Source organism: Salvelinus alpinus, chromosome 3 (assembly GCF_045679555.1).
Source record: "Salvelinus alpinus chromosome 3, SLU_Salpinus.1, whole genome shotgun sequence".
Classification (NCBI taxonomy): domain Eukaryota; kingdom Metazoa; phylum Chordata; class Actinopteri; order Salmoniformes; family Salmonidae; genus Salvelinus; species Salvelinus alpinus.
In genome coordinates, this window is record NC_092088.1 from 60100600 (window position 1) to 60126221 (window position 25622).

The window sequence follows — 25622 nt, forward strand, 5'->3', positions numbered from 1 at the left end:
TCAAATGTTATTTGTCACATGCACCGAATACAACAGGTGTAGACCTTACAGTGAAATGCTTAATTACAAGCCCTTAATCAACAATGCATTTTTTTTTTTAAATGTTAAGATGTTAAGAAAGTATTTACTAAAATAAACTGAAGTAAAGAAAATTGTAATTAAGGAGCAACAATAAAATAACAGTAGCGAGGCTATATACAGGGGGTACCAGTACAGAGTCAATGTGCGGGGGCACCGGTTAGTCGAGGTAATTGAGGTTATATGTAAATGTAGGTAGAGGTAAAGTGACTATGCATGGATAGTAAACAGAGAGTAGCAGCAGGGTACAAAGTCTAGCAGCTAACCTCTGTAGCTAGCTAACAAATCAAATCAAACACCAGTCAGCTGGAAGCTAGCTAGCTAACGAACAGGCAAATAAAAGAAGCTAGACAATAAATATGCTTTAGTTTTGATTAGCCAGGTAGCTAGACCAAGCTACGATAAGACAAGGTAGCCAGATTTCAGACAGGATTTCTGAGAACTAAGAACAACCAAGACCACAACACAAACCATAGCTTAGAAAACAAATTGCTTTGTTAAGAAACAGTTAGCTCTGCGCCACCAGAGTCTCTGGGTTCGCGCCCAGGCTCTGTCGCAGCCGGCCGCGACCGGGAGGTCCGTGGGGCGACGCACAATTGGCCTAGCGTCGTCCGCGTTAGGGAGGGTTTGGCCGGTAGGGATATCCTTGTCTCATCGCGCTCCAGCGACTCCTGTGGCGGGCCGGGCGCAGTGCGCGCTAACCGAGGGTGCCAGGTGCACGGTCTTTCCTCCGACACATTGGTGCGGCTGGCTTCCGGGTTGGAGGCGCGCTGTGTTAAGAAGCAGTGCGGCTTGGTTGGGTTGTGCTTCGGAGGACGCATGGCTTTCGACCTTCGTCTCTCCCGAGCCCGTACGGGAGTTGTAGCGATGAGACAAGATAGTAATTACTAGCGATTGGATACCACGAAAATTGGGGGGGAAAAAAGAAGAAACAGTTAGCTAGTTATGAACCGCATATAGCTATAGTCAATGGTTTAACCCCCAACGCATTTGTTTAAGCAAGTCAGCCATACCAGCTATGTTTTTTTTAAAGGCAGTAAATGAGGCTGAATGAACTGTTTCACTGCCAGACAAGGCTCCGCTGATAGCCAGGTGTAGCAGGGGTAAGATGTGCATTTAATGTATTGTTTAGTGTTGTGCTGTGTAGTGGTTTTGCTGGCGTGTAGTGGCTTTGCTGGCACGTATCCCATTTTTATTTTTATGCCCCACCAGGATTTACATACTAAAATCGCCACTACCTCTGCATAGGGGACCTTATGGACAGCCTGGATTCATGCTAATTCAACCTCCTTCACCCTTACAGTGCATTCTTGGAATGTGGTTCCCACCACAATTGCAGCATCGTTTATCCACCACCGGTGGCACCTTAGTTGGTCAGAACAGGCTCGTGGTAATGACTGGAGCAGAGTAGGTGGATGTATTTGATACTACTCCACCTATTCCGCTCCAGATGCCATTCCATTAGCTCAGTTCCAGACATTAGTATGAGCCCTCCCCTAAGCAGCTCCTGTGGTATCCACTGACTCTTCCACAACATACTTATTCCGTAAGCACACACTTGCCACGTGGCCAAACCTTTTACATTTAAGACACTGCAACAGTCTGTTCACATAAGCTCTCACCGCGTATCTAATATAGGGGATAATTTGGACGAAAGTAAAATGTTTGTTTTTCCCCCCTTTTTTTAAATATATTTTTTATTTAAACTTTATTTAACTATACAAGTCAGTTAAGAACAATGACGGTCTACCAAAAGGCGAAAGGCCTCTTGCGGTGACGGGGGCTGGGATTAAACATTTAAAAAATGTATATAAATATCGGACAAAACACACATCACGACAAGAGAGACAACACAACACTACATGAAGAGAGACCCCAGCTAGCAATGAGGAATCGCCCCAGAAGCGGCCTTCTTCCGGGAGGCCGGAACTTATTGAATCGGCCCGGAAACGGGTGTCAGACTCGGCCCGGAATCAAAATGAATGACGGCCCAAGTACATCGGGCCGTTTCCGTCTACCGGAATTTAGCCTACTTTGCCGGCATCTTACCAGAATCACCCCAGAAGCGACCCGATGCAAATTTAAATAAATGTATACAAAATTACCCGATTTAGTAATTTTTAATATGACTATTATACATTTTATACATACAAATTATACCCATCCACAAAAAACTGTTTGTGTCGGAGGAAACACCATACACCTGGTGACTGTGTCAGTGTGCATGTGCCTAGCCCACCACAAGAGTCGTTACAGCGCGATAGAACAAGGACATTCCGGCTGGCCAAACCCAGAACAAGGACATTCCGGCTGGCCAAACCCTCCCCTAACTCGGGCGTTGCCTCATGGGTCTCCCAGTACCAGCCGACACGGGTCTCGAACCAGCATCTGTGAAAATGCAGTTTGCACTGTGATGCAGTGTCATAGACCACTGCGCCACTCAGGAGGTTCCAGTTTTTCATGCTTATCAATTGCCTTGTACAAAGTATCAAAATCCAAAATACTACACAGGACTCTTAAAGAATTTCATTTCAATGTTAATTGTATTTTTTGATCACAGAAACAATGAGAAGAATATGGAAAAAATAAATAATGTTGGTAATTATATAAAGCAGCCTGTGTAATCATCTGCCAGAGAGTAAACCCAATCGACCCAAGCCCCAATACATTTGGGCCAGATAACTCACACCGGAATTGGCCCGAGCCCCAAGTGATACATTTGGGCCAGATAACTGACACCAGAAATGTCCCGAGCTCAATCCCCGCATTCTAGCCATAAGTAATACTGCCGAAGGCGGCCCAGACTCGGGCCACCACTGTGCTAGCTGGAGCCTAAGACAACAACATAGCAAGGCAGCAACACATGACAACACAGCACGGTAGCAACACAATATGACAACAACATGGTAGCAACACAACATTGGAGCAGCACAACATGGTAGCAGCACAAAACATGGTACAATCATTATTGGGCACAGACAACAGCACAAAGGGCAAGAAGGTATGCGAAGCAGCCACAACTGTCAGTGAGTGTCCATGATTGAGTCTTTGAATTAAGAGATAAAACAGTCGCTAGTGTAGTATCTGGGATCTACATCTGTTTATATTAGTTACTATGCTGTTACTAAGCGGTGATGTATTACGACAGTGTTACGTTACTACACCTAATAGGAAATGCACATGCGCACTAGTGTGCCCGGGAACTGTAGAGCTCGAGAGGTTTTGACTAAACGAAAACTAACTGTACTCCCGTCTCCTGCCTGGTCATTTCTCCACAACACAAATATTACAGTGGCGACGAGGTGATTAAACTTCTTTAACGGACATTGCTTGAAGGGAAGAATGTTGCGTGAGTAATGAAACTCAAAATAATTATGTAATTCGTCAGCTATTTATTTTTTTCTTTCGCCAGTAAAAAAAAGGCTAAGCACTGCTAGAAGGTACAGTGTTCAGGAGCTGCCAAGTAGCAAGACTATTGGAGTCCAGAATAGCGACACTGCCCTCTGGTGGTTAAATAAAAAAAACTAATTGAACCCATTGAAATTAGGCGATCTCAGTGGAGAAATATTGTCAAGAAGAAGAAAAGGAAGAAGGAACGTAACACGGTGTGTACATTATTACAAAGGAGTGCAGTGAATTAAGTAATTGCAGAAACTTCTGAAGTGAAGAATTAGATGAAAATTAAGAAAATTAAGGAATAAGGAAACTGAACAATTAACTGTGAAAATGGCAACCATTGGTCGAGTACCAGAGTTTGAGGCTACAAAAGAGGATTTTCATTCCTATTTGGAGCGTTTTGAGCGTTGGCTGCAAATGAAATCAAAGATGAAAAGAAAACGTATTTCTCAGTGTTTTGGGTCCAACTGAGTATGGATTGCAGAAAGGTCTCATTGAACCAATAAAAGCAGTGGAGTTGAACTATGCAGAACTGACTGAAACTCTTTCAAGGCATTTCAAGCCTAAGCCAATTCTCATTGCAGAACGTTTCAGATTTTACCAACGTCACCAGAGTCAAGGGAAAACCGTGGCTGACTACATCCTTGCTTTGAAAAGGCTGGCAAGTACATGTGAGTTTGCACAATTTCTTGATGATGCTCTTCGAGACAAGTTTGTATGTGGTCTCACAGGTGAAGCATATCACAGAAGGCTTCTGTCAGAGAAGGACCTGACCTTTCGGAAAGCCTGTGATATCGCACTTGGACTCGAGCTTGCCCACAGGGATACTATTGAGCTATCGGGATATGCAGAACGTCAGAAAGGTGTTCACAAGGTCAGTGATGCACGTGGTGAAAAAGGCTCACAAAAGTCACACTTTTCTCAGTCCCGTCCTCAAGGTTACACAAGAACAAAGCAGCCCACATATCAAAGGTCTAAGCCAAGTTGCTACAGATGTGGGGGAGATAATCATCGATTCCAAAATGTAAAGTGCCACAATTGTGGAAAGGTTGGACATTTACAGAAAGTGTGTAAAGCCTCAAAACGCACAGCAAGAGCGCACAAAGTGTCAGACGCAGCACAAGAAGAGGAAGGTACAACTGAAACAGTATTGGAACTGTTCACAGTGTACACAGCTCAACAACAAAAATATGGAATCTATCTCAACATGGAGTTAGCGGGAAAACCAGTAAAAATGCAGCTGGACACCGGAGCGTCTGTATCTCTGGTTCCAGAGAGACTCTACAAAGAAAAACTGAAAGAGTGCCCTCTTCAGCCAGCGTCCATCCGCCTTTCTTCATACACTGGTGACACTATTCCTGTGTTAGGGCAGATCCAGGTTCCAATCCGGTATGAGGGGAAGGAGTGGACGCTACCGCTTGTCATTGTTAAAGGAGAAAAATCAGCCTTACTAGGCAGAAACTGGCTACAAAAGATCAAGTTGAACTGGGGAGAAATCTTCAGTCTGAGAAAGGACAAACCAGTGAGTCAGGCTACACTCACTAACATGCTGGAGAAGCACAAAGAACTTTTCAAAGATGGCTACGGCGAAATACAAGACTTCACAGCAAAAGTCAGAGTGCAAGAAGGAACCAAGCCTATCTTTCACAAACCACGTCCAGTTCCCTATGCTCTTAAGGAAGCAGTAGAAGCTACTTTCGTGATTATATTATTCTTCTACAGAAGAATAATATAATCACGAAAGTAGCGAGGAGCGACTGGGCCGCTCCGATTGTTGTAGTCCCAAAGAAAGACAAGACCGTCAGAATGTGCGGTGACTACAAGGTCACAGTAAATCGCTGCATACTACCAGAGGAATATCCACTACCAAACGCTGAAGATCTGTTTGCCACTCTAGCTGGTGGGAAGGTTTTCAGTAAGCTGGACCTGGCATTCGCTTATCAGCAACTGAAGCTGGATCCAGAGTCAGAACAGTATCTGACCATCAATACACACAAGGGACTATTCAGATTAAATCGCTTGGCCTATGGAATCTCGACAGCTCCAGCGATATTCCAACACACAATGGATCAGATCTTGGACGGTATAGACAACGTTGTGTGCTTCATGGACGACATCCTCGTATCAGCACCAACCATTGGAGAGCATTGGAGAAAGACCACGGTGAAAGTCTAGGTGTAACAGGGATATTGTAACGTGATAAAAATGAATCCTAATTTAGTAATAATCCTTCTGCATTAAAACGTTGACTCACCAGCAGGATATGATCATTAAACCAGTACTTAAAATCTTGTTTCTATACAGAATATCCTCATTGTTCCAAATGAAATAGCCTACCTATGCGGAGAAAAATTATGTTTATATGTTAATGACCACGCTAAGAGTACTAATTGAAGCCACCAAAACAGGAGAAGATATAATGGGGATGAAATTCCAAATTGAAGTTGGATTCTTTAATAAATGTTTAGCCTAATTTATCTTAAGTATTTTTCAAAATAGAAAAATCTAAAATATTGAGACCACCATATTCATATGTGATAATAATGACAGATTTCCTAATATAACGTGTACAATTTTTCCAGATAAAAAGCATCTGGTCAACCGCTTGACCTATTTTGTTGTCAAGATGTAGGGACTGGGCTGCGTACGTAAGTCTGGAGATACTTTTTGTTCTAGAAAACAATACTCAACCTTACAAGGATAAATCCCTCTGCAACCAATGGTTCAACTACTTTTTGTTTTTCTCAATAATATGTATGCAATTTAATGAGCATCTTTCCTGTTGATCCTTAGATATGGTAATCCCAAGGTATGTTACTTTTTCCTTGACTGGAATATTGCAGATAGAGGGTATCACACAGTCTTTTACAGCAAACAATTCACACTTAAGTTTTAGGCAAAGATCAGATGCTTTGGAAAAAATATTTGCCACATCGGCTGCTTTAGGAATCTGGTCAGCATCTTTCAAAAAGACGGTGGTATCATCTGCAAGATGATTTATGATAATATCTGTCAGCAATAGAGATCCCTTGTACAGTTGAAGTCGGATGTTTACATACACCTTAGCCAAATACATTTAAACGCAGTTTTTCCACAATTCCTGACATTTAATCTTTGTAAAAATACCCTGTCTTAGGTCCGTTAGGATCACAACTTTATTTTAAGAATGTGAAATGTCAGAATAACATTGGAGAGAATGATTTATTTCAGCTTTTATTTCTTTCATCACATTCCCAGTGGGTTTGAAGTTTACATACACTCAATTCGTATTTGGTAGCATTGCCTTTAAATTGTTTAACTTGGGTCAAACATTTCAGGTAGCCTTCCACAAGCTTCCCACAATAAGTTGGGTGAATTTTGTCCCATTCCCCCTGACAGAGCTGGAGTAACTGAGTCAGGTTTGTAGGCCTCCTTGCTCACACATGCTTTTTCAGTTATGCCCACAAATGTTCTATACGATTGAGGTCAGGGCTTTGTGATGGCCACTCCAATACCTTGACTTTGTTGTCCTTAAACCATTTTACCACAACTTTGGAAGTATGCTTGGGGTCATTGTCCATTTGAAAGACTGATTTGTGACCAAGCTGTAACTTCCTGACTGATGTCTTGAGATGTTGCTTCAATATATCCACATAATTGTATTGCCTCATGATGACATCTATTTTGTGAAGTGCACCAGACCCTCCTGCAGCAAAGCACCCCCACAACATGATGCTGCTACCCCCCGTGCTTCACAGTTGGGATGGTGTTCTTCGGGTTGCAAGTCTCCCCTTTTTTCCTCCAAACATAACGATGGTCATTATGTTCAAACAGTTCTATTTTTGTTTCATCAGACCAAAGAACATTTCTCCAAAAAGTACAATCTTTGTCCCCATGTGCAGTTGCAAACCGTAGTCGGGCTTTTTTATGGCGGGTTTGGAGCAGTGGCTTCTTACTTACTGAGCGGCCTTTCAGGTTATGTCGATATAGGACTCGTTTTACTGTGGATATAGTTACTTTTGTACCTGTTTCCTCCAGCATCTTCACAAGGTCCTTTGCTGTTGTTCTGGGATTGATTTGCACTTTTAGCACCAAAGTACATTCATCTCTAGGAGACAGAACGCTTCTCCTTCCTGAGCGGTATGATGGCTGCGTGATCCCATGGTGTTTATACTTGCGTACTATTGTTTGTACAGATGAACGTGGTGCCTTCAGGCATTCGGAAATTGCTCCCAAGGATGAACCAGACTTGTGGAGGTCTAAAATTTTTGTCTGAAGTCTTGGCTGATTTCTTTTGATTTTCCCATGATGTCAAGCAAAGAGGTACTGAGTTTGAAGGTAGGCCTTGAAATACATCCACAGGTGCACCTCCAATTGACTCAAATTATGTAAATTAGCCAAACAGAAGCTTCTAAAGCCATGACATAATTTTCTGGAATTTTCAAAGCTGTTTAAAGGCACAGTCAACTTAGTGTATGTAAACTTCTGACCCACTGGAATTGTGATACAGTGAATTATAAGTGAAATAATCTGTCTAAACAATTGTTGGATAAATGACTTGTGTCATGCACAAAGTAGATGTCCTAACCGACTTGACAAAACTATAGTTTGTTAACAAGAAATTTTAGAGTGGTAGAAAAACGAGTTTTAATGAGTCCAACCAAAGTGTATGTAAACTTCCGACTTCAACTGTATATCGTTGGATATAATACAACTTGTAAAAAGTTGGGTTGCAAGCAGGAACCTTCCATAAGAAATAGAAACTAATGTTACACTGTATCGAAGGCTTTATACAAGTCTATAAGAAGACAATAAAAATAGATTTCGAAGATTAGATCAGAATAGTCAATAAAGTCTAACACCAGTCAGATATGTACGGACGACTCCCTCAGTGCCTTTCTCATCCTAGTGATCGTACTCCACATGACCCATGACCTACTCCACAGGATCAAATATAGTTGTCAATGATAAGTTACACCCGGAAATTGATGAATCTATAATAAAGAAATACTTGCAGATTCAAGTTACAGCTAAAAAAAAAAAAAGAAGCATTTTACCTTTGTTAATTTTGTAATTATTTTGTAATGAATCTGCAAGTATGTTTAGACAGGCGAACAAGGAGGGGTCCTTCGCTTCGGATGTATGATGTTTGATATGCTGTGGACGTCACTCCTTGCAGTCTCCTTCAATTCGTCCTCCACTCCACTCCAACCGGTGAAGTCTACAACGGCGCCACAAACATCTGAATAAAGTCACTTTAGTTGACCTATAGTCCCATATTTTACCGGTAAGTGAAGCAACTAAACTGGATTTTACTGTAGATGAACTAGCCAAACTATATATTTGCCGCAGTTTATGACCACGCTTGCCGAGTACTGCCTGACACGCAATCGCTAACTGTTCCTAGCTAGCTAGCCGGTTAGCATAAGCTAGCTATTGAGCTATGCTACAAGTACTGTAGCGGACAACTCATGTCCGGTGCACATGTGTGTGAAATTAAGACCACATTAAACTGGATTACTTTGTTACTTGGAGTAGCTAACTGTGAGTTAGTTAGCTAGATAACTTCAATTTTGTAACAGTAACGCTAGCTAGCCAACTCAATCTGCGAACTAGACCGCTAAGTTAGCTGTAACTAGTTTAGTTAGCTTCCTTGGCATGCAATGCATGCCTGGCAATGCGGACGTCCAGCAGGTTACATAGCTAGTTGTGAATGGCGGACTATTTTTAAGGTGTTGAAAAAACTTAAACATTTCTGTACAGAAAATGCACAAGGAATATGTTTTGTTGTTTTATTGTCCAGCATAAAGAAAATATCTCAGAACTTTGTGGACACGCGCTTCTACGCCAGCTAGCTCGCCACAGCAACACTAGATAGCAATAGGATAGGTTGACAAATCAATGGCTTCCCTCAGTTAACCTTGCCCACCTTTGCTCAGTATGACATTTGTCATTACAGTTGCCATAATTGGCAGACCAGTATCTTGCCATATCATTAGCTTGCTAGCTAGCCAGCCACCTTAGCTAACGTTAGATACAGAACTGAAACGTGAAAGTACAGCCTCTCACTATCTGCTAACCTTAGCTGGCTAACTAGCTACCAGTCAGTCTAACATCTGCTGAATGGCATGTGTCGAACAGAATTGCTTAATTAAAGCATAAATTGTAGATGTTTTATGGTTGTCACTTCTGAAAAGTGTGTACTGACAGGTGAATATCTGACACTGTTAGTGTGAAACACTAGGCCTTCCTGAACCATATTGTAACAGTGTGTGGTGGCCATGGACAATGTCAACTTGTTTCATCCAAACTGATGTACTCAGCTGTTATGACAACCACAGGATGTCAAAAATAGATTCACTACACAAACACCCCCTTTCTTACAGTATACTGTATGCTATACCCTCACTCAAAGATGAGGCCTCACATGAACTAGGAATGACTGCGTGGTCTTGTAACGGAAAGACCCACCTACCACGGTCTGTCCTAGAGACTGTTCTAGGAGATTAGTAATGGAGTCTCTGAATTGCACCATACCCAGTTATTGATTGATTAATCAGACAGTACTTGGCTGGAGAGTGGAGCCCTTCCCAGACCCACCCTTACTATAATTGTTTTATTTTCCTCCACCCGGCCTTGACTGAGTGAGTCACGGAGTTGTGGCCTAGCGTCAGTTTAAATAAGTTGGCTATACAGATGCAGACAGACAGGCCACTTATCATACCCAGCATCTGCAAGGGAACCCATGCTCTGGGCTGATAGAGCTGGCTCTTATACAGACAGGCAACCACGCCCTTCAGTTGGGGGAAAATAAACATTATCCCAAAGGATGACTAGCTGTTTTGGATGAGTAGCTATGTTTATAGACTCGAAATAAACATTGTTTTCTGAAGTAGGCACCCTTGCACAGGCATTTTGTAAGCTAAAATATACTCTGACAGTGTAATATATGTTTTTTTCCTTCCTGCTGCAGGTGTAATGGCAGTGCCTCCATCATATGGTGACCTTGGCAAATCTGCCAAGGATATCTTCAACAAAGGCTATGGTACTGTACCTTTCACTCTGGAACAAATAGGCTATACTGGTCATTGATTTGGTTGTAATGAACACCTTGTGTAAGAACAAGAATACCCAATAGAGTGGCTTTGTTAGAGGCATGCTATACCAATAGGAAGGATGGGCGGGTGCTCCTTCTATATGTAAGCAGTTGACGTGTTATTTTTGTGTCCAAGGAAAATATTTTATATATGCAAAAATCTTATTACAGCACATTTCTACATATTCTCCCCTATTTGGCACCGGATCAATTATCACACGGCATGATATGTTTACAGTTTTGGCATATCAAAGGGTGAAAATGTCATATGGTGTAACCGTTCGAGGATGAATTTGAACAACGAAAAGGTTGTGAAATAGGTTTTAATTCATAAGAACTTTGCTTTTTCCCTAAAGGGTTTGGCCTGGTGAAGCTTGATGTGAAGACCAAGTCTGACAGCGGAGTGGTAGTTTACTTATTTTCTTTCTAATCATTTGTGTACTTTGAAAATGAATTGTATCTACTCTACCATATGTAAAAGTTTAGACATGTTTATGATTGCAGTAATTGTGTTATAGAAGGTAATTTGAATTTACAACCCTGGGAGCTTGACAGCAGTATAGTTCAATACATGAGAAAAACACGAGTGGTCAGATAATTTTACAAGTTTTTGTTCATATCCTGATTTGAATCTTTTTACTAATGTTATACAGGAGTTCAAAACAGCTGGCTCCTCAAACACGGACACCAGCAAGGTGGCAGGTAGCCTTGAAACCAAATACAAGAGGTCCGAGTATGGCCTGACCTTCACAGAGAAGTGGAACACTGACAACACCCTGGGAACAGAGATCACTGTCGAAGACCAGGTTCGGATTCAACAAAACATTATTTTTGGAACACAATTGGTTAGATTTTGTTGTGTAAGGCTGTCTATGGAGCGGCATGATTAGAGGTCGACCGATTATGATTATTCAATGCCGATTATTGGAGGACCAAAAAAAGCCGATACCGGTTAATCGTCCAATTATAATTGATTTTATTTATTTGTAATAATGATAATTACAACAATACCGAATGAACACTTATTTTAATATAATACATCAATAAAATCAATTTGGCCTCAAAGAAATAATGAAACATGTTCAATTTGGTTTAAATAATGCAAAAACAAAGTGTTGGTGAAGAAAGTAAAAGTGCAATATGTGCCATGTAAGAAAGCTAACGTTTAAGTTCCTTGCTCAGAACATGACATCCGTCTTCAATATTCCCAGGTAAGAAGTTTTAGGTTGTAGTTATTATAGGACTATTTCTCTCTATACGATTTGTATTTCTTATACCTTTGACTATTGAATGTTCTTATAGGCACTTTAGTATTGCCAGTGTAACAGTATAGCTTCCATCCCTCACCTTGCCGCTACCTGGGCTAGAAAGAGGAACCCATCGCCAACAGGCACCCTCGAAGCAGCGTTACCCATGCAGAGCAAGGGGAACAACTACTCCAAGTCTCAGAGCGAGTGGCGTTTGAAACGCTATTAGCGCGCACCCAGCTAACTACCTAGCCATTTCACATCGGTTACACCAGCCTAATCTCGGGAGTTGATAGGCTTGAAGCATTGCGAAGAGCTGCTGGCAAAACGCAAGAAAGTACTGTTTGAATGAATGCTTACGAGCCTGCTGGTGCCTACCATCGCTCAGTCAGACTGCTCAATCAAATCATAGACTTAATTATAACATAATAACACACAGAAAAACTTGCCTATTTTATTTTTTTATCGGCGTCCAAAAATACCGATTTCCGATTGTTATAAACTTGAAATCGGTCGACCTCTAGTCATGATAGCCTTGACACAATAAAAGGTGATTCAATTTTATTTATTTTTTTATCCAATATGTATTGATCAAATTAACTGCAGGTTGATCAACCTCGTGTTGACAGTCTTTTTCCAACTTTATGTTCTTGTTCCCTCTAGATTGCCAAGGGTCTGAAGCTGACATTTGACACAACCTTCTCACCAAACACTGGGTATGATTAGTAATGTACAATTTCAATGCAGAGGACTAGTTCTAGTACTTATAGGATCTATGGGTGCTGATGGTATGAACATGTAGCTAGTCCAGAAGAGTCAGTCCAGCACGTAGTGTCCTTACATGAAGGTAACATGATCTGGGGTGCGCAGTCCTCAGAGGCTCGTGGGTGGATCTGAGGTGACGGGTCAGTCAAATAAACTTTAGCCTGAAATGGCACTCATCTGTGTAGTATTATTTTAATCACATCCAAGCCATGGATTGTGTTACTGCTTTTGTGCTTGTATTTGAATGGAGTTGTTCATTCTCCTAGCAGGGCCTCCAGACTGTGACCATTTGGTCACATTTAGCAACCCTTTGACTTTGCTATCCAACTTGCATGTTTTATTGGTCGCTTCAATGCGCGCTGCCATTTTACTAAACTAGATTTTTTTTATTCCACTGTAACCGTGATTTGGTCCAACGTTAGCCTGAAGTGCCCATTAATATCCTTATTCCTCCATGAGTCATTGCATGTCCACTGAGCTCCGGGGGACGAGTTTCCCCTACGTACAGATCTAGGATCCGCTTCCTTTATCCTAACCTTAACCATTAGTACAGACAATGCAAAACTAACTCAAATCAGCATCTGGGGGCAACTTCAACCCACAGAAGGCTAGTTTCTCAGCTAGCTTCATGCTGGCCAGGCTATTAGTTTAGAACTGGGCTTGGTGTCATGTAACATTAGCACAAGAGGCTCATAAAGTCTGGTTTGTTGTGGTGTGTGTGTTAGTGCACCTACCGTAAGCCTTGTTGGCTGGTGTAATGATCCAGAAAGACGTGGCTCAGGATTGTTATTGCTTGTGGACTATTGATTATGAACATAAGTGTATGGGTGAATTACTACTGGAGTGATGTTTTTCATCTCTTGGTTTGTCCCAATTGCATTCATATTCTGTTAAGGTTGCTACATTTCCCTCAGCCTGGCTATATTAAGCCTGAGCTGTTTAACTGTTCATTCAAAATATTATGGTTCAGACTGTAGGCTATGGATAACCAAAACTGTTTTCCTTTCCAACAACAGCAAGAAGAGCGGCAAAGTCAAGACCGCATACAAACGCGAGTTTGTCAACCTGGGCTGTGATGTCGACTTTGACTTTGCTGGCCCCACTATTCACGGGGCGGCCGTCGTGGGTTACGAGGGCTGGCTCGCCGGCTACCAGATGACTTTTGACACGGCCAAGTCTAAGATGACACAGAATAACTTCGCTGTGGGATACAAGACCGGGGACTTCCAGCTGCACACCAACGTGTAATTGAGGGATACATGAGTTTTTTATGCCTTTCTATTTAGAATGTTATGAATTTCCAGTGCTCTGCTGTGTACATACGTTACCAATTACATTCAAAGTCAATACATTGTATATTCAATTGTATAACAAAAAAATATATTTTTTTTTAATGCTGACATGGGTGAATGGACAGAGCTGTGGGCAATATGGTGATGGTTCATCTTGGAAATGATAATCATTGAATATCCAACGATTGAACTAAAGCCCTTATACAGGGCTCAAAATGTCAGGCCCAACAAACTGCATATGAGGGTAGAGGAAAGGGCTTTATTTCAAACTGGTCTACAGAGAAATACCCTCTTATTACTCCTCTCCCTGGTTATTGCTACTGTAAAGACTGCGCAGTTCTCGCCCTAATCTTCTCCCCTTTCTTGTGTTACAGTAACGACGGTGCACAGTTTGGCGGTTCCATCTACCAGAAGGTGAGCCCTGTGCTGGAGACAGCGGTCAACCTTGCCTGGACTGCCGGCAGCAACAGCACAAACTTTGGCATCGCAGCCAAATACCAGCTGGACAAGAGCGCCTCCATCAGTGTAAGTACCGAGCACGAGTTACTCTTTGTGCCAGTTTCACAGACACGTAGCCTAGTCCAGGACTGAAAAGCATTGTCAATGGAGATTTTCCATCAATTTTTTGTTGTTGCTTAATCTGTGTCTGGTAACCACCCTTTTTGTTTTTTTAAACTGTCCTATGTATCCTAAGAACACATGCAAGAAACATCTTCTACACCCACTACATTGTCTGGAAATATCAGAGTTGCTAAGTACATTTCTGACTCTGCCGTCGTTATCTTCCTTTGGATTTTAAGTTAATCAATTCATTCGGTCTTTTCAGGCTAAAGTGAACAACAACAGCCTTGTCGGTGTTGGCTATACCCAGACGCTGAGACCAGGTAAGACCTCTCGTTTTAAGGATAATTATAATAGTTATCTTATTGGTGTTTCTAAAGGTTATTTTATCAGCTGTCACTAGAATAAGGTTCACAGCACAGGTTGTTCCTTTAGTTCTGATGTTAGGACTTTAACCCCCTAAAGTTGATGTCTGCGCCCTGCGGAAATCTAAGTGCTTAATAAAATAAAAAATCCCCATCAAAATCCATCTATTTAAGCTAGAGATTTTTTTGTTACATATTATATTCTTATTTACAATAAAAGTGACTCAAATTACACACTACATTATTTACTATTGATTTATATTGGGCACAAGCTGTGTATTGGGGTAATATTTGATATGTGCATCATATTATATATTCCTCATATGTGACCCATGATAAGACTATGCAATCAGCCTATTTAAATTTGTATCTGACTATAAGATGATTTAGCAATATGCAAGAGACTACAGTTGAGTTACAGCAATCAAAGGTCTGAGAATGGAATTCTAAATACAGGTGTATTTAATTACTTTGTAAAATGATTGAAATCAAATAAAAGGCAGTTACAAAGCATTATTCTAAGCATGATCAGAGAGGGAGTGTGACAAAGAAACAATAGCTTGTGCCATGGCCCATAGCTCATGGGAGAGTGTATATCTCACCAGTGTAGCTCAGGAACAAAAAATAGAAGGCACAATTAATCCAAGACCTTTAAGTGATATCTGAGTTGTTGACCAATAGCATTACTGTAAAGTTAAACTCCAATCAGACCTGTAAAGACAACCTCCGCTATCCAGAAATGTGACGAGGGGTCTGGCAAGATAACGGAATGCTGAATTCCTGAGTAGACCTCAATAATATGCAAGAGGGTTTATTAAGTCACTTTGGGGACTGGGTCACCCTGCAAATGCATCCAAGTTTGTAGTGTCATAAGCTTTGTCATTGCGTGCTAGGAATATGGGCCCAAATACTAAACTTATGAATAAATTGGATATACTATGCAAATTTGTCCAAATACTTATGACTACTTTAAATGGGGGGACTAGATGCATAAAGTGCTTTAATTTCTAACCGGTAAAATGGATATGTAATAAAAAAGTGACATTCTGTACTGTCACCTCACATAAAACATTTGATTTCAAGTCCCAAATGTTGGAGTATAGAGACAAATTAAAAGTTTTGGCTTCACTGTTCAAGTACATATGTAGGGACAGCACTTAAGTATTAATTAAAAGTGGTCCTCTTGTGTGTTAAACCATTCTCCTCTGTAGCTAACTGCTTTTATGAGCTGACGGCCAACCCACACTTCATAATACACTACACGACCAAAAGTATGTGGACACCTGCTCATCAAATATCTCATTCCAAAATCATGGGCATTAATATGGAGTTGGTCTCCCCCCCTTGCTGCTATAACCGCCTCCACTCCTCTGGGCCAGTTTTCCACTAGATGTTGGAACATTGCTCCAGGGACTTGCTTCCATTCAGCCACGAGCATTAGTTAGGTCAGGCACTGATGTTGGGCCTGACCTCGCAGTCGGCGTTCCAATTCATCCCAAAGGTGTTCGCTGGGGTTGAGGTCAGGGCTCTGTGCAGGCCAGTCAAGTTCTTCATGCCGATCTTGACAAACCATTTCTTTATGGACCTCGCTTTGTGCACAGGAGGCATTGTCATGCTGAAATCGGAAAGGGCCTTCCCCAAATTGTTGCGACAAAGTTGGAAGCACAGAATAGTCTAGAATGTCATTGTATAGTATCAAGATCTCCCTTCACTGGAACTAAGGGCTCTAGCACAAACTATGAGAAACAGCTCCAGACCATTAATCCTCCTCCAAACTTTACAGTTGGCTCTATCCATTGGGGCAGGTAGCATTCTTCTGGCATCCACAAACCCAGATTCGTCCGTCGAACTGCCAGATGGTGAAGCGTGATTCATCACTCCAGAGAATGTTTCCACTGCTCCAGAGTCCAATGGTGCTGAGCTTTACACCACTTCAGCTGACGATTGGCATTGCGCATGGGGATCTTAGGCTTGTGTGTGACTGCTCGGCCATGGAAATACATTTCATTAAGTTCCCGACAAACAGTTCCTGTGATGATAATGCTTCCAAAGGCAGTTTGGAATTCTAGTGAGTGTTGCGACTGACGATTTTTACGCACTCGGCTGTCCTGTTCTGTGAGCTTGTGTGGCCTACCACTTCGCGGCTAAGCCGTTGTTTGTAGACGTTTCGACTTCACAATAACAGCACTTACAGTTCACCGGGCAGCTCTAGCAGGGCAGACATTTGATGAACTCACTTGTTGGAAAGGTGGTATCCTGTGACGGTGCCACGTTGAAAGTCACTTAGCTCTTCAGTAAGGCCATTCTATTGCCAATGTTTGTCTATGGAGATTGCACGGGTGTGCTCAATTTTTATACACCTGTCAGCAACGGGTGTGGCTGAAATAGCCAAATCTGCGATTTTGAAGGGGTGTTCACATACACAAGTATCTGCTTCTCTTCCTCAACCTAAGCTCTTAATGACTCTCATACAGTACTGTCTCTGCAATATAAATTCATTGGACAATGCTGTACATTATATGGGGGGGAGGGAAGTAGGAATGTTTCTATGTGCATGTATACACTGTACTGCACAAATTGATTTTAAAGATGTTAATATTTTACTGGGGACTCGCACATGGTGATATAATCCGCAAACGAGCTACCGGCAACCAGTCATTTTCAATGAAAGGAGCAACGGTCGGCCAATAGAGGGAGAGAGAGAGAGCTAGCAACCAGATATTCCCAGCGACTGCCATCATGCATGCTGTTTTTAAAGGGGAGATTCCAACGACTTGATCGCTGATTATCTCAGCGAGTGAGTTCCTAGTAATGCTAGGAACCTATTCACTTGTTACCAATGTGTGTCAGAGTATTGTTATACATACACTCATGCAGTGCTACAGAAGGCTTCAATAGAAGTTTGTCAGACTTGTTTCTCTCTCATTTAAAAAATAGGTAATCATGTGCGCTCTATAGGAGATTTATATCTGCAATGTTGACACCAGGGATGGAACTTAAAGATTTTCAGCAGTTCTGCACATCTGTCTGAAAGTACTACCCTCTGGCTTGCTTAATTTCCATCCCTAGTTGACACCTGATTTCTTTACTGTCATCCTGAATGTGATCCTGACCACTTCTCTCCTTTTGCAGGTGTGAAACTCACCCTCTCTGCCCTGGTAGATGGTAAGGGCATCAACACTGGAGGCCATAAGCTGGGCCTGGGGTTGGAACTGGAGGCCTAAACTCTCCTTGCGGTGAAGGAAACGAGAGAATATCAGCAGTATCTGCCCTTAAAATGCATTTCCAACTCAAACCAGCAAGGGGGTATATCATGAATGGAAGGGAATTGTTTAGAGGCTACAACGAGAAAAAAACACTACCCCGTCATTCTTTTTTTGTAAATGTTTGCTTTGCAGTTTCCATCGAAGACACTTTCAGTGGGTCAATAATTTATACACCTTCTCATTGCATCTATCCAACACTGCCATGACTGACATACACCACATTGTTCTCCTCCCATGTGGCCAGTTGGTCACCTGTGGCTTCTATGTACATCTCTGAAGTGTTTTTATTTGGTGATACGTCAGATTGGTTAAACACAGCGGTTGGGTTTGGTCTGGTCATACATTTCTGATTTGACCATTTCTAACCAATCATCTAATATTTTGTTGTCTGAACACATCTCATTTGTAACTGCATTATTCGCTGCACTAGGCTCCCCTACTATTTAAATATCATCATACGCCTTTTTGTTTTTCCTTCCATGCACATGAGGACGAGGTTAAAGCTGTGTTGTACTGTTATGATCTGTCAGCCATCAAGATTTGAGATGTTATATCAACACTGTACATGATGAAGCCCTCGCTTAAACTGAGCACATTTTGGGTGGCTTGAAACAGATTCTATGTTGGGGTTAAAACCTTTCATTCTTGCCTGACCTGGCAGGCTTTCTTTTGTTTTCTACTTTGCTGCAGACTACTATGGGAGGGTTTAATAAGGTTCACAGTAAAGCCAAACTGTCTGGATACGGTCCGGCTTTGGTGTGGTGTACACTAAGTCAAGTTCAGTGTGAATGCTATCCCAGTAGCTTCTTCTGGTCACTTGGCTGACAGAGAACAAGATCACCGGAAACCTGGAAGGTTGTTACGTGTACGTTTAACTTTTCAATAAAGTCTTTGAACTCCAGAAACCAACTCCTGGCTTTTATTGAGAGCTGAACTTCTCTGGCCGTGGGAGGTCTTGCATATACACTGAGTATACCAAACATTAGGAACACCTTCCTAATATTGAGTGGCACCCCCTTCTGCCCTCAACAGCCTGTATTCGTTGAGGCATGGACTTGACAAGGTGTCAAAGGCTTCCACAGGGAAGCTGGCCCATGGTGACTCCCACAGTTGTCAAGTTGGCTGGATGTCCTTTGGGTGGTTGTCCATTCTTGATACTCATGGGACACTTAAGCTTGAAATACACAGCAGCGTTGCAGTTCTTGGCACTTAAATCTTGTCTTGCCCATTCACCCTCTGAATGGCACACAATTCATTTCTCAAGGCTTATAAATCCTTTAACCTGGCTCCTCCCCTTCATCTACACTGATTTGAAGTGTATTTAACAAGTGACATCAATAAGGGATCATAGCTTTCACCTGGTAAGTCTGTCATGGAAAGATCAGGTGTCCATAATGTTTTGTGCTCTATATTTCATATGTATAAATGCCATCAACCAACGATTGCTTGCCTCGTCATTGACTGCAGTCTGGTATGTTAAACCCCTAGCAAGGCGTGCAAATATAAACTTAACAATTTCAAAGATTTTCGTGAGTTACAGGAAATGTCAATTGAAATGAGGCCATAATCTATGGATTTCACATGACTAGGAATACAGATATGCATCTGTTGGCCACAGTAGGGGCATTGATCAGAAATGCAGTATCTGGTGTGAACACGCTTTGCCTCATGCAGCGCAACACATCTTCACATAGAGTTGATCAGGCTGTTGATTGTGGCCTGTTGTCCCACTCTTCCATGTTTGTGCGAAGTTGCTGGATATTGGCGGGAACTAGAACACACTGTCGATCAAGAGAGTCCCAAACATGCTCAATGGGTGACATGTCTGAGTGTGCAGGCCACGGAAGAACTGGGGCATATTTTGCCATGCACGCTGTCTGCCCGTACAGTTGAAACCAGGATTCATCCTTGAAGAGCACACTTCTCCAGTTTGCCAGTGGCCATCGAAGGTGAGCATTTACCCACTGAAGTCAGTTACAACGCTGAACTGCAGTCGGGTCAAGACAATGAGCATGCAGATGAGCTTCCCTAAGACGGTTTCTGACTCTTCGGTTGTGCAAACCACAGTTTCATCAGCTGTCTGGGTGGCTGGTCTCAAACATTCCCGCAGGTGAAGAAGCTGGATGTGGAGCCCCTGGGCTGGTGTGGTTACTCATGGTCTGCGGTTGTGTATGGATTATCTTGGCAAAGTAGAAATGCTCACTAACAGGTATGTAAACAAATGTATGCACAACATTTGAGAGAAATAAGCATTTTGTGCGTATGTAAAATGTATGGGATATTTTATTTCAGCTCATGAAAACTACATGTTGCATTTATTTTTGTTCAGTATAGTTGGCCTGGAAGCTGGCCTATAGACTACCTCACATGGGTAAAAGATTGTGAGGGTCAGGGAACAAGGTCAGTTCAACAATGTGGTGTGTCAGCAGCACGCTTGCAAAGCTGATGAATTGACGGTCACCTTATCCAGATACTTTGGTCTATATAAAGACCTGACTATAAGGCACTTTTATGAGCAACTGGGTGACCCTAAAGTACCTCTGTTTCATCATGGGGACACTGATGTAAAGACAAAAGCCTTTTTTACTCTTAAGTTGACTGTTATGTGGTGCATCTTATCAGGTGGAATACAGCACAGCAAGTTAGAATAGCTGGAAACAGAAGTGCTCTTCCAATAGCATTTATTTCTTAGCTTATTCAGGCATTATCAAATCACATTATCAACCATGAACATTATCATCCCAATTCACATCATTGCTTGCTTGGGCAGAAGAAAATAGGTACAGCAAAATACAGCTTTTGATTTGTTACATTCCATATTACAGCACATCTCTCGCAGGCGCTCATTAATGGTCTCATAATTGACATGTATGAATTATGATACTGTACATATTAAGCGTCAGTTAATCTTTCAAGGTGGAGCAGTTCTCATATTGCTTTGAAGGCTTGCACTAATCATGCAGGTTTACAGAAAACGTCTACTGACCTCTAAATCTGGTCATTCTAAAAAGAGGTTAAGTCCCATGTTTTAGGTTTAGCTTGCTTTTCTGCAGTTGGCTGAGTAGCTTGCCCTGTTGATGTCTTCTTCGCAGTTTTATCATCTTTGCTCTCTTCATCAACTCCTGTAAAGCCTTTCTCGTCTATTTTAGATTGTGCCCCTTCTGTTGTCTTCCTGTCAACAGTTTTCTCTTTCAAACCCATGGCTGATACATCCTGTTCTTTCACTGGCGATGTCTTTGTAATAGATATCTCCACATGTTCAGGTTTTTCCTCAAAGGCCTTGGTCTTCGCGTTCTCTGTCTTTGGGGTTTCATCGTTGGGATCCGTAACCTTCTCAGGCTCTTTAGCCGTACTTTCCTCTGGTTTCGCCTGAGTTGTGCTGCTCTCTGGCGCCTCTCTGTGTGAGTCCTTGCTCTTTGCAACAGCAGGCACTTGTTTCTCTGGTGGTGTGGCAGTCTCAGCTTTGCCACCACTGCTGTTTGTTTCACTCTCTGTAGGGGTGGTCGTTGATTCTGGGGTAATGATTAAGTTTGATATAGGGGATATTTCATCTTTAGGGGTGATCTCGGTAGGTTTGATGATTGGGGCTGGTTTTGATGTTTCTTCTTTAGGGGTAACGGTTGGGGCTGGTTTAGGGGATGTTTCATATTTTGGGGTGATGGTTGATTCTGGTTTAGGGGAGGTCTCCTCTTTAGTGGTGACGTTTGAGGCTGGTTTTGGGGAAGTTTCTTCTTTAGGGGTGACTGCTGGTTCAGATTTTGGTGAAGTTTCTTCTTTAGGGGTGATATTTAGGGTTGGTTTTGGGGAAGTTTCTTCTTTAGGGGTGACTGCTGGTTCTGGTTTAGGGGATGGTTCTTCTTTAGGGGTAATGGTTGGGTCTGATTGTGATGTTTCTTTAGTTGTGACTGTGGGGTCTGGTTTAGGTGCTGTCTCGTCCTTGGGGGTGACCATTGGGTCCATTTTTGGGGATGTTTCTTCTTTGGGGGTGATGGTTGGCTCTGGTTGTGGGGTTGTTTCCTCTTTAGGGGAGATAGTTGTGTCTAGTTTAGAGGATTTATCAGATTCTTTCACTTTTTCCTCAGCTGTTGAGATATCATTTGTGAAATTTTCACTGCCATTAGATTCATTCTGCTCAACAGTTTTTACACTATCATCCTTGCTGCTCATTTTTGGCTCTGTCAGACCCACCTCCTTTTCAGGGGTCTTTGGCACAGGCTCTTCCTCACACTCAGTTGTTGTGCTGGGAAGTCCGGCTGAAATTTTACCTCCTACCGTTTTGTCATCCTGTGTTTTTACACCAGAATCATCTGATGACTTTACCTGTCCCCATGTCTCCTTGGTGGAGCTGTTTTTCAGCTCAGCAGTGATATCAGGGGATTTCATGTCCTTCTCTGTGGGCTCAGGGAGATCCTCTTCTTGTGTTGCCACAGCACTCTCTGCCTCTTGAAGTTGGTCTGATACTCTGTGCGCCTTCTGATCAGGCTTCTGCTCCAATGCTAGGGCGCTCTGCTCTTTCAGATCTACCTCTTTTTTCTCTTTTGATGGGCTTTCTTTTTTGCTCTCTGACACCTTTTTGGGCTCTTTGGAGATGTCCTCTGTGGGGACCTGTGGTTCACCCTTTATTGAACTTTCTGTTTGAATATCCTCGGACGTTTTGGGTTCTATGGAGATGTCACCCTTCATGGGAACCTCTGGAAGGGACTTGTCATGTTTTGGGGTGTTATCTTTTTCTAATGGCTCCCCCACATCTTTTATCTCACCGTCTATCTCCTCTGTTGTGTCCAGTTTTTCCTTCTCTTCCTCACTGGTGGCCTTAGCTGATTTGACTTCACTTTGTGTATTGTCACCTGTGTCAATGTCCTCCTCTCCTTTGTCATCTCCTTCCTCTCCATTTTCTCCCTCGCTAGGGCTAACTCCATCTCCATTTACCTCGACCTCTGCTGATGTTTCTATCTGCTGTCCCTTAGACTCTTCCTCCTGTTCCCCCTCTTCCTCTGGGGCATCCACTTTAAGATCCACTTTACCTACATCTTCCCCTTTCTCCTCATCCTCCTCTTCCTTACCCCTCCTCTCAGCTTTGTCACTCTCCTCTCCCTCCTTCTCTCCCTCTCCTGTCTCCTCAGAGCCTGTCTCCTCAAACTCGGACTCCACCTCTCTGGTGGTCTCAGTGATGATCTCCTCTACAAACTTGTACTGGGGCTCAGACCTGCGTGTGGGCCCTCCCTGCCGGGCCAGGGAAGAAAGGGTGTAGACAGGGGACTGGCGGTAGATGTAGGGCATGGAGATGTGGGTGTCAGAGATGGTGGACAGATGGAACTCCTCACCCTCCAGGAGTTTCCTATAGGGAGACAGAGACTTAGTAGGCGTGATTACCACCATGACAATAATATGTATATGTCCCAATTTGTGTAGATGTGTCTCAATATCCATATTATGACTAAAGTGTCATTGTGTATTGTGATATGAGCCATGGTATGTTCATTTGATGTGTTAAATATGATATCAAACTACCTCTATTTCTATAAAATGTCTACCGTTTCTTTTTTTTATTTTATCCGTTATTAATTGTGTCTGTAGTGATCCCTCACTAACACTATGACAGTTTTGCACATTTTTAAATGTGTTAGTGCTGGAGTAGAATATAATGTGCACCCCCTGGTTATCCCCAGAAATAGATCCAGGAACACACTATAACTCCCGAGTGGCGCAGCGGTCTAAGGCGTCACTACAGACCCTGGTTTGATTCCAGGCTGTATCACTAAAAGCCATGATTGGGAGTCCCATAGGGCGGCACACAATTTGCCCAGCATCGTCCGGGTTAGGGTTTGGCAGGGGTAGGCCGTCATTGTAAATAAGAATTTGTTCTTAACTGATTTGCCTAATTAAATAAAGGTTAAATTAAAATAACATATATGGTATTTTCCTTTGTCAAGGATATTGTATGGCTAGACTTTGATATTCAAAATGACCAAAACAAGCTCCACACAAGTTTCCTTATCTAGTGAGAGAGACAGAGTTTATGTCTCTTACCTGTAAGAGAGAATCTCCACATCCAAAGCCATTTTGACATTCAGCAGGTCCTGGTACTCTCTCAGGTGGCCAGACATGTCTAGTTTAGCATTAGTCAGCTCATTCTCCAGCTGCCTGACAGTGTCCTGGACAGAAAAGCAGGGGTCATCATACAAATAAATGGATTAGTTTATTTACAATTAATTATTAGAGGTACAAAATAAACAATAGCCTACCTGGTAATTAATCATTTCCGAATAGTGACGCTCCTCCAGCTCATGTAGTTGTTTTTCCAGGGCCTCTCTCGTTCCTTTCGCGCAGTCCAGTTCAATGTTCTTCCCTTGGAAGCGCCTTCTGTTCTCCTGGATCTCCTGCTGTGTTGCCTTCAGCGCCTCTCTGTTGCTCTCTGCCGCTTTTGTCAACTTTGTGAACTGGACACGGAAACCCTCCTCGGCCTCAAGGATGTCGGAGGCGGCGTGACCTTCCAACTGTGCACGGATGTCCCGGAGAGTCGCAGTGATATCGGGTTTTGCAAAGGCGTGCCCCTCGACCGTCACCTGAGACTCGTGGATCTGGGCCACCATCTCCAACACCTCGTCCTCGTGGTTTTTCTTCAGGAAGTGAATCTCGTCCACCAGAGACTGCGCTTTCTTGTCCAGCTGAAGTTTTGCCAGGTATGCGTCGTTGGCGTCCTTTTTCAGCACCAGGATGCCTTTCTCTGCATCCGAGCGTTCACGAGCCTCCTGGTCGTACTTGTCTCTCAAGGTGAGGAAGTCTTCCTCCAGGTTCTGATGTTCTATCACGATCTGACGCTTCTGAAGGGTGATGTCATGCACTAGTTTCCTCAGATCCATAAGCTCCGACTCGTGCTCCTGTGCCAGAGATGCGGGGGACTGTGCCTTCTGTTTGATTTCCTCGATTTCCCTCTCGAGCAATTCATTTTGGTGCTCCAAATGACGCACCTTCTCGATGAACCCGCTGAAACGGCCGTTCAGCCCATGGAGCAGTTCTTTCTCATTCATTTTCGTCAACACCCCGGTAAACGTGTTTGATAAATCTAAAAATATATCCGATCTCGGAACCGATCCGAATTCGTTCTTCGGCGTCGTCGCATATCCTCTGTTCATAAATGCGGTAGCCGACTCAAAGCCTATAACGGTCCTGGACGCCGAGGGGGATCCGGTCAGTTTGTGTTGATAGCGGGAATAGTCATCTTGAGCTCTCCTATGTGGAGAACCCGACCGATACTCAATTTGGTGGCTCATGATGCCTCAGTTGTCTCCGCAGTGTTGGTAGACTAAGTAGCGCTGCTCCTATCTTTTATACCCCCTCTGTCCGCTCGCGCTGCAGAATGGAACTGTCCATAGTGCTGAAAATGTATTGAATCAGCTGTAGGCTTGACTGCATGCCTATCGCGGTCTCTCTCTCTCTCCCTCGTTGTTTTGTCGCAGACAGCAGTGACGTAGCCCATAGGAGAGCATTTCCCTTAAAAACGTCTGTAGTCTACAATGACACCTCAAAATCACAAGTCTAATACATCTTTAATACATTTTAAGTGTTCCGACTAT

At 42.7% G+C, this 25622-nt stretch overlaps 2 protein-coding genes across 2 annotated transcripts; one reads left to right on the forward strand and one right to left on the reverse strand.

Annotated features, from left to right (window-relative positions):
- The first annotated feature begins 8438 nt into the window (after positions 1-8438).
- On the forward strand, positions 8439-18950 carry vdac2 (voltage-dependent anion channel 2). Its single transcript, XM_071393535.1, has 9 exons — positions 8439-8740; positions 10427-10498; positions 10906-10955; positions 11203-11355; positions 12460-12512; positions 13578-13805; positions 14228-14378; positions 14680-14737; positions 17912-18950. Exons 2-9 carry the CDS (start codon positions 10432-10434, stop codon positions 18001-18003), a joined length of 852 nt encoding a protein of 283 aa, XP_071249636.1. The 5' UTR covers positions 8439-8740; positions 10427-10431; the 3' UTR covers positions 18004-18950.
- Positions 18687-25604, reverse strand: LOC139571050 (neurofilament medium polypeptide-like). Its single transcript, XM_071393532.1, has 3 exons — positions 24291-25604; positions 24076-24200; positions 18687-23383 (listed from the first exon to the last, which is right to left on the reverse strand). Exons 1-3 carry the CDS (start codon positions 25317-25319, stop codon positions 21049-21051), a joined length of 3489 nt encoding a protein of 1162 aa, XP_071249633.1. The 5' UTR covers positions 25320-25604; the 3' UTR covers positions 18687-21048.
- Positions 25605-25622: the final 18 nt, after the last annotated feature.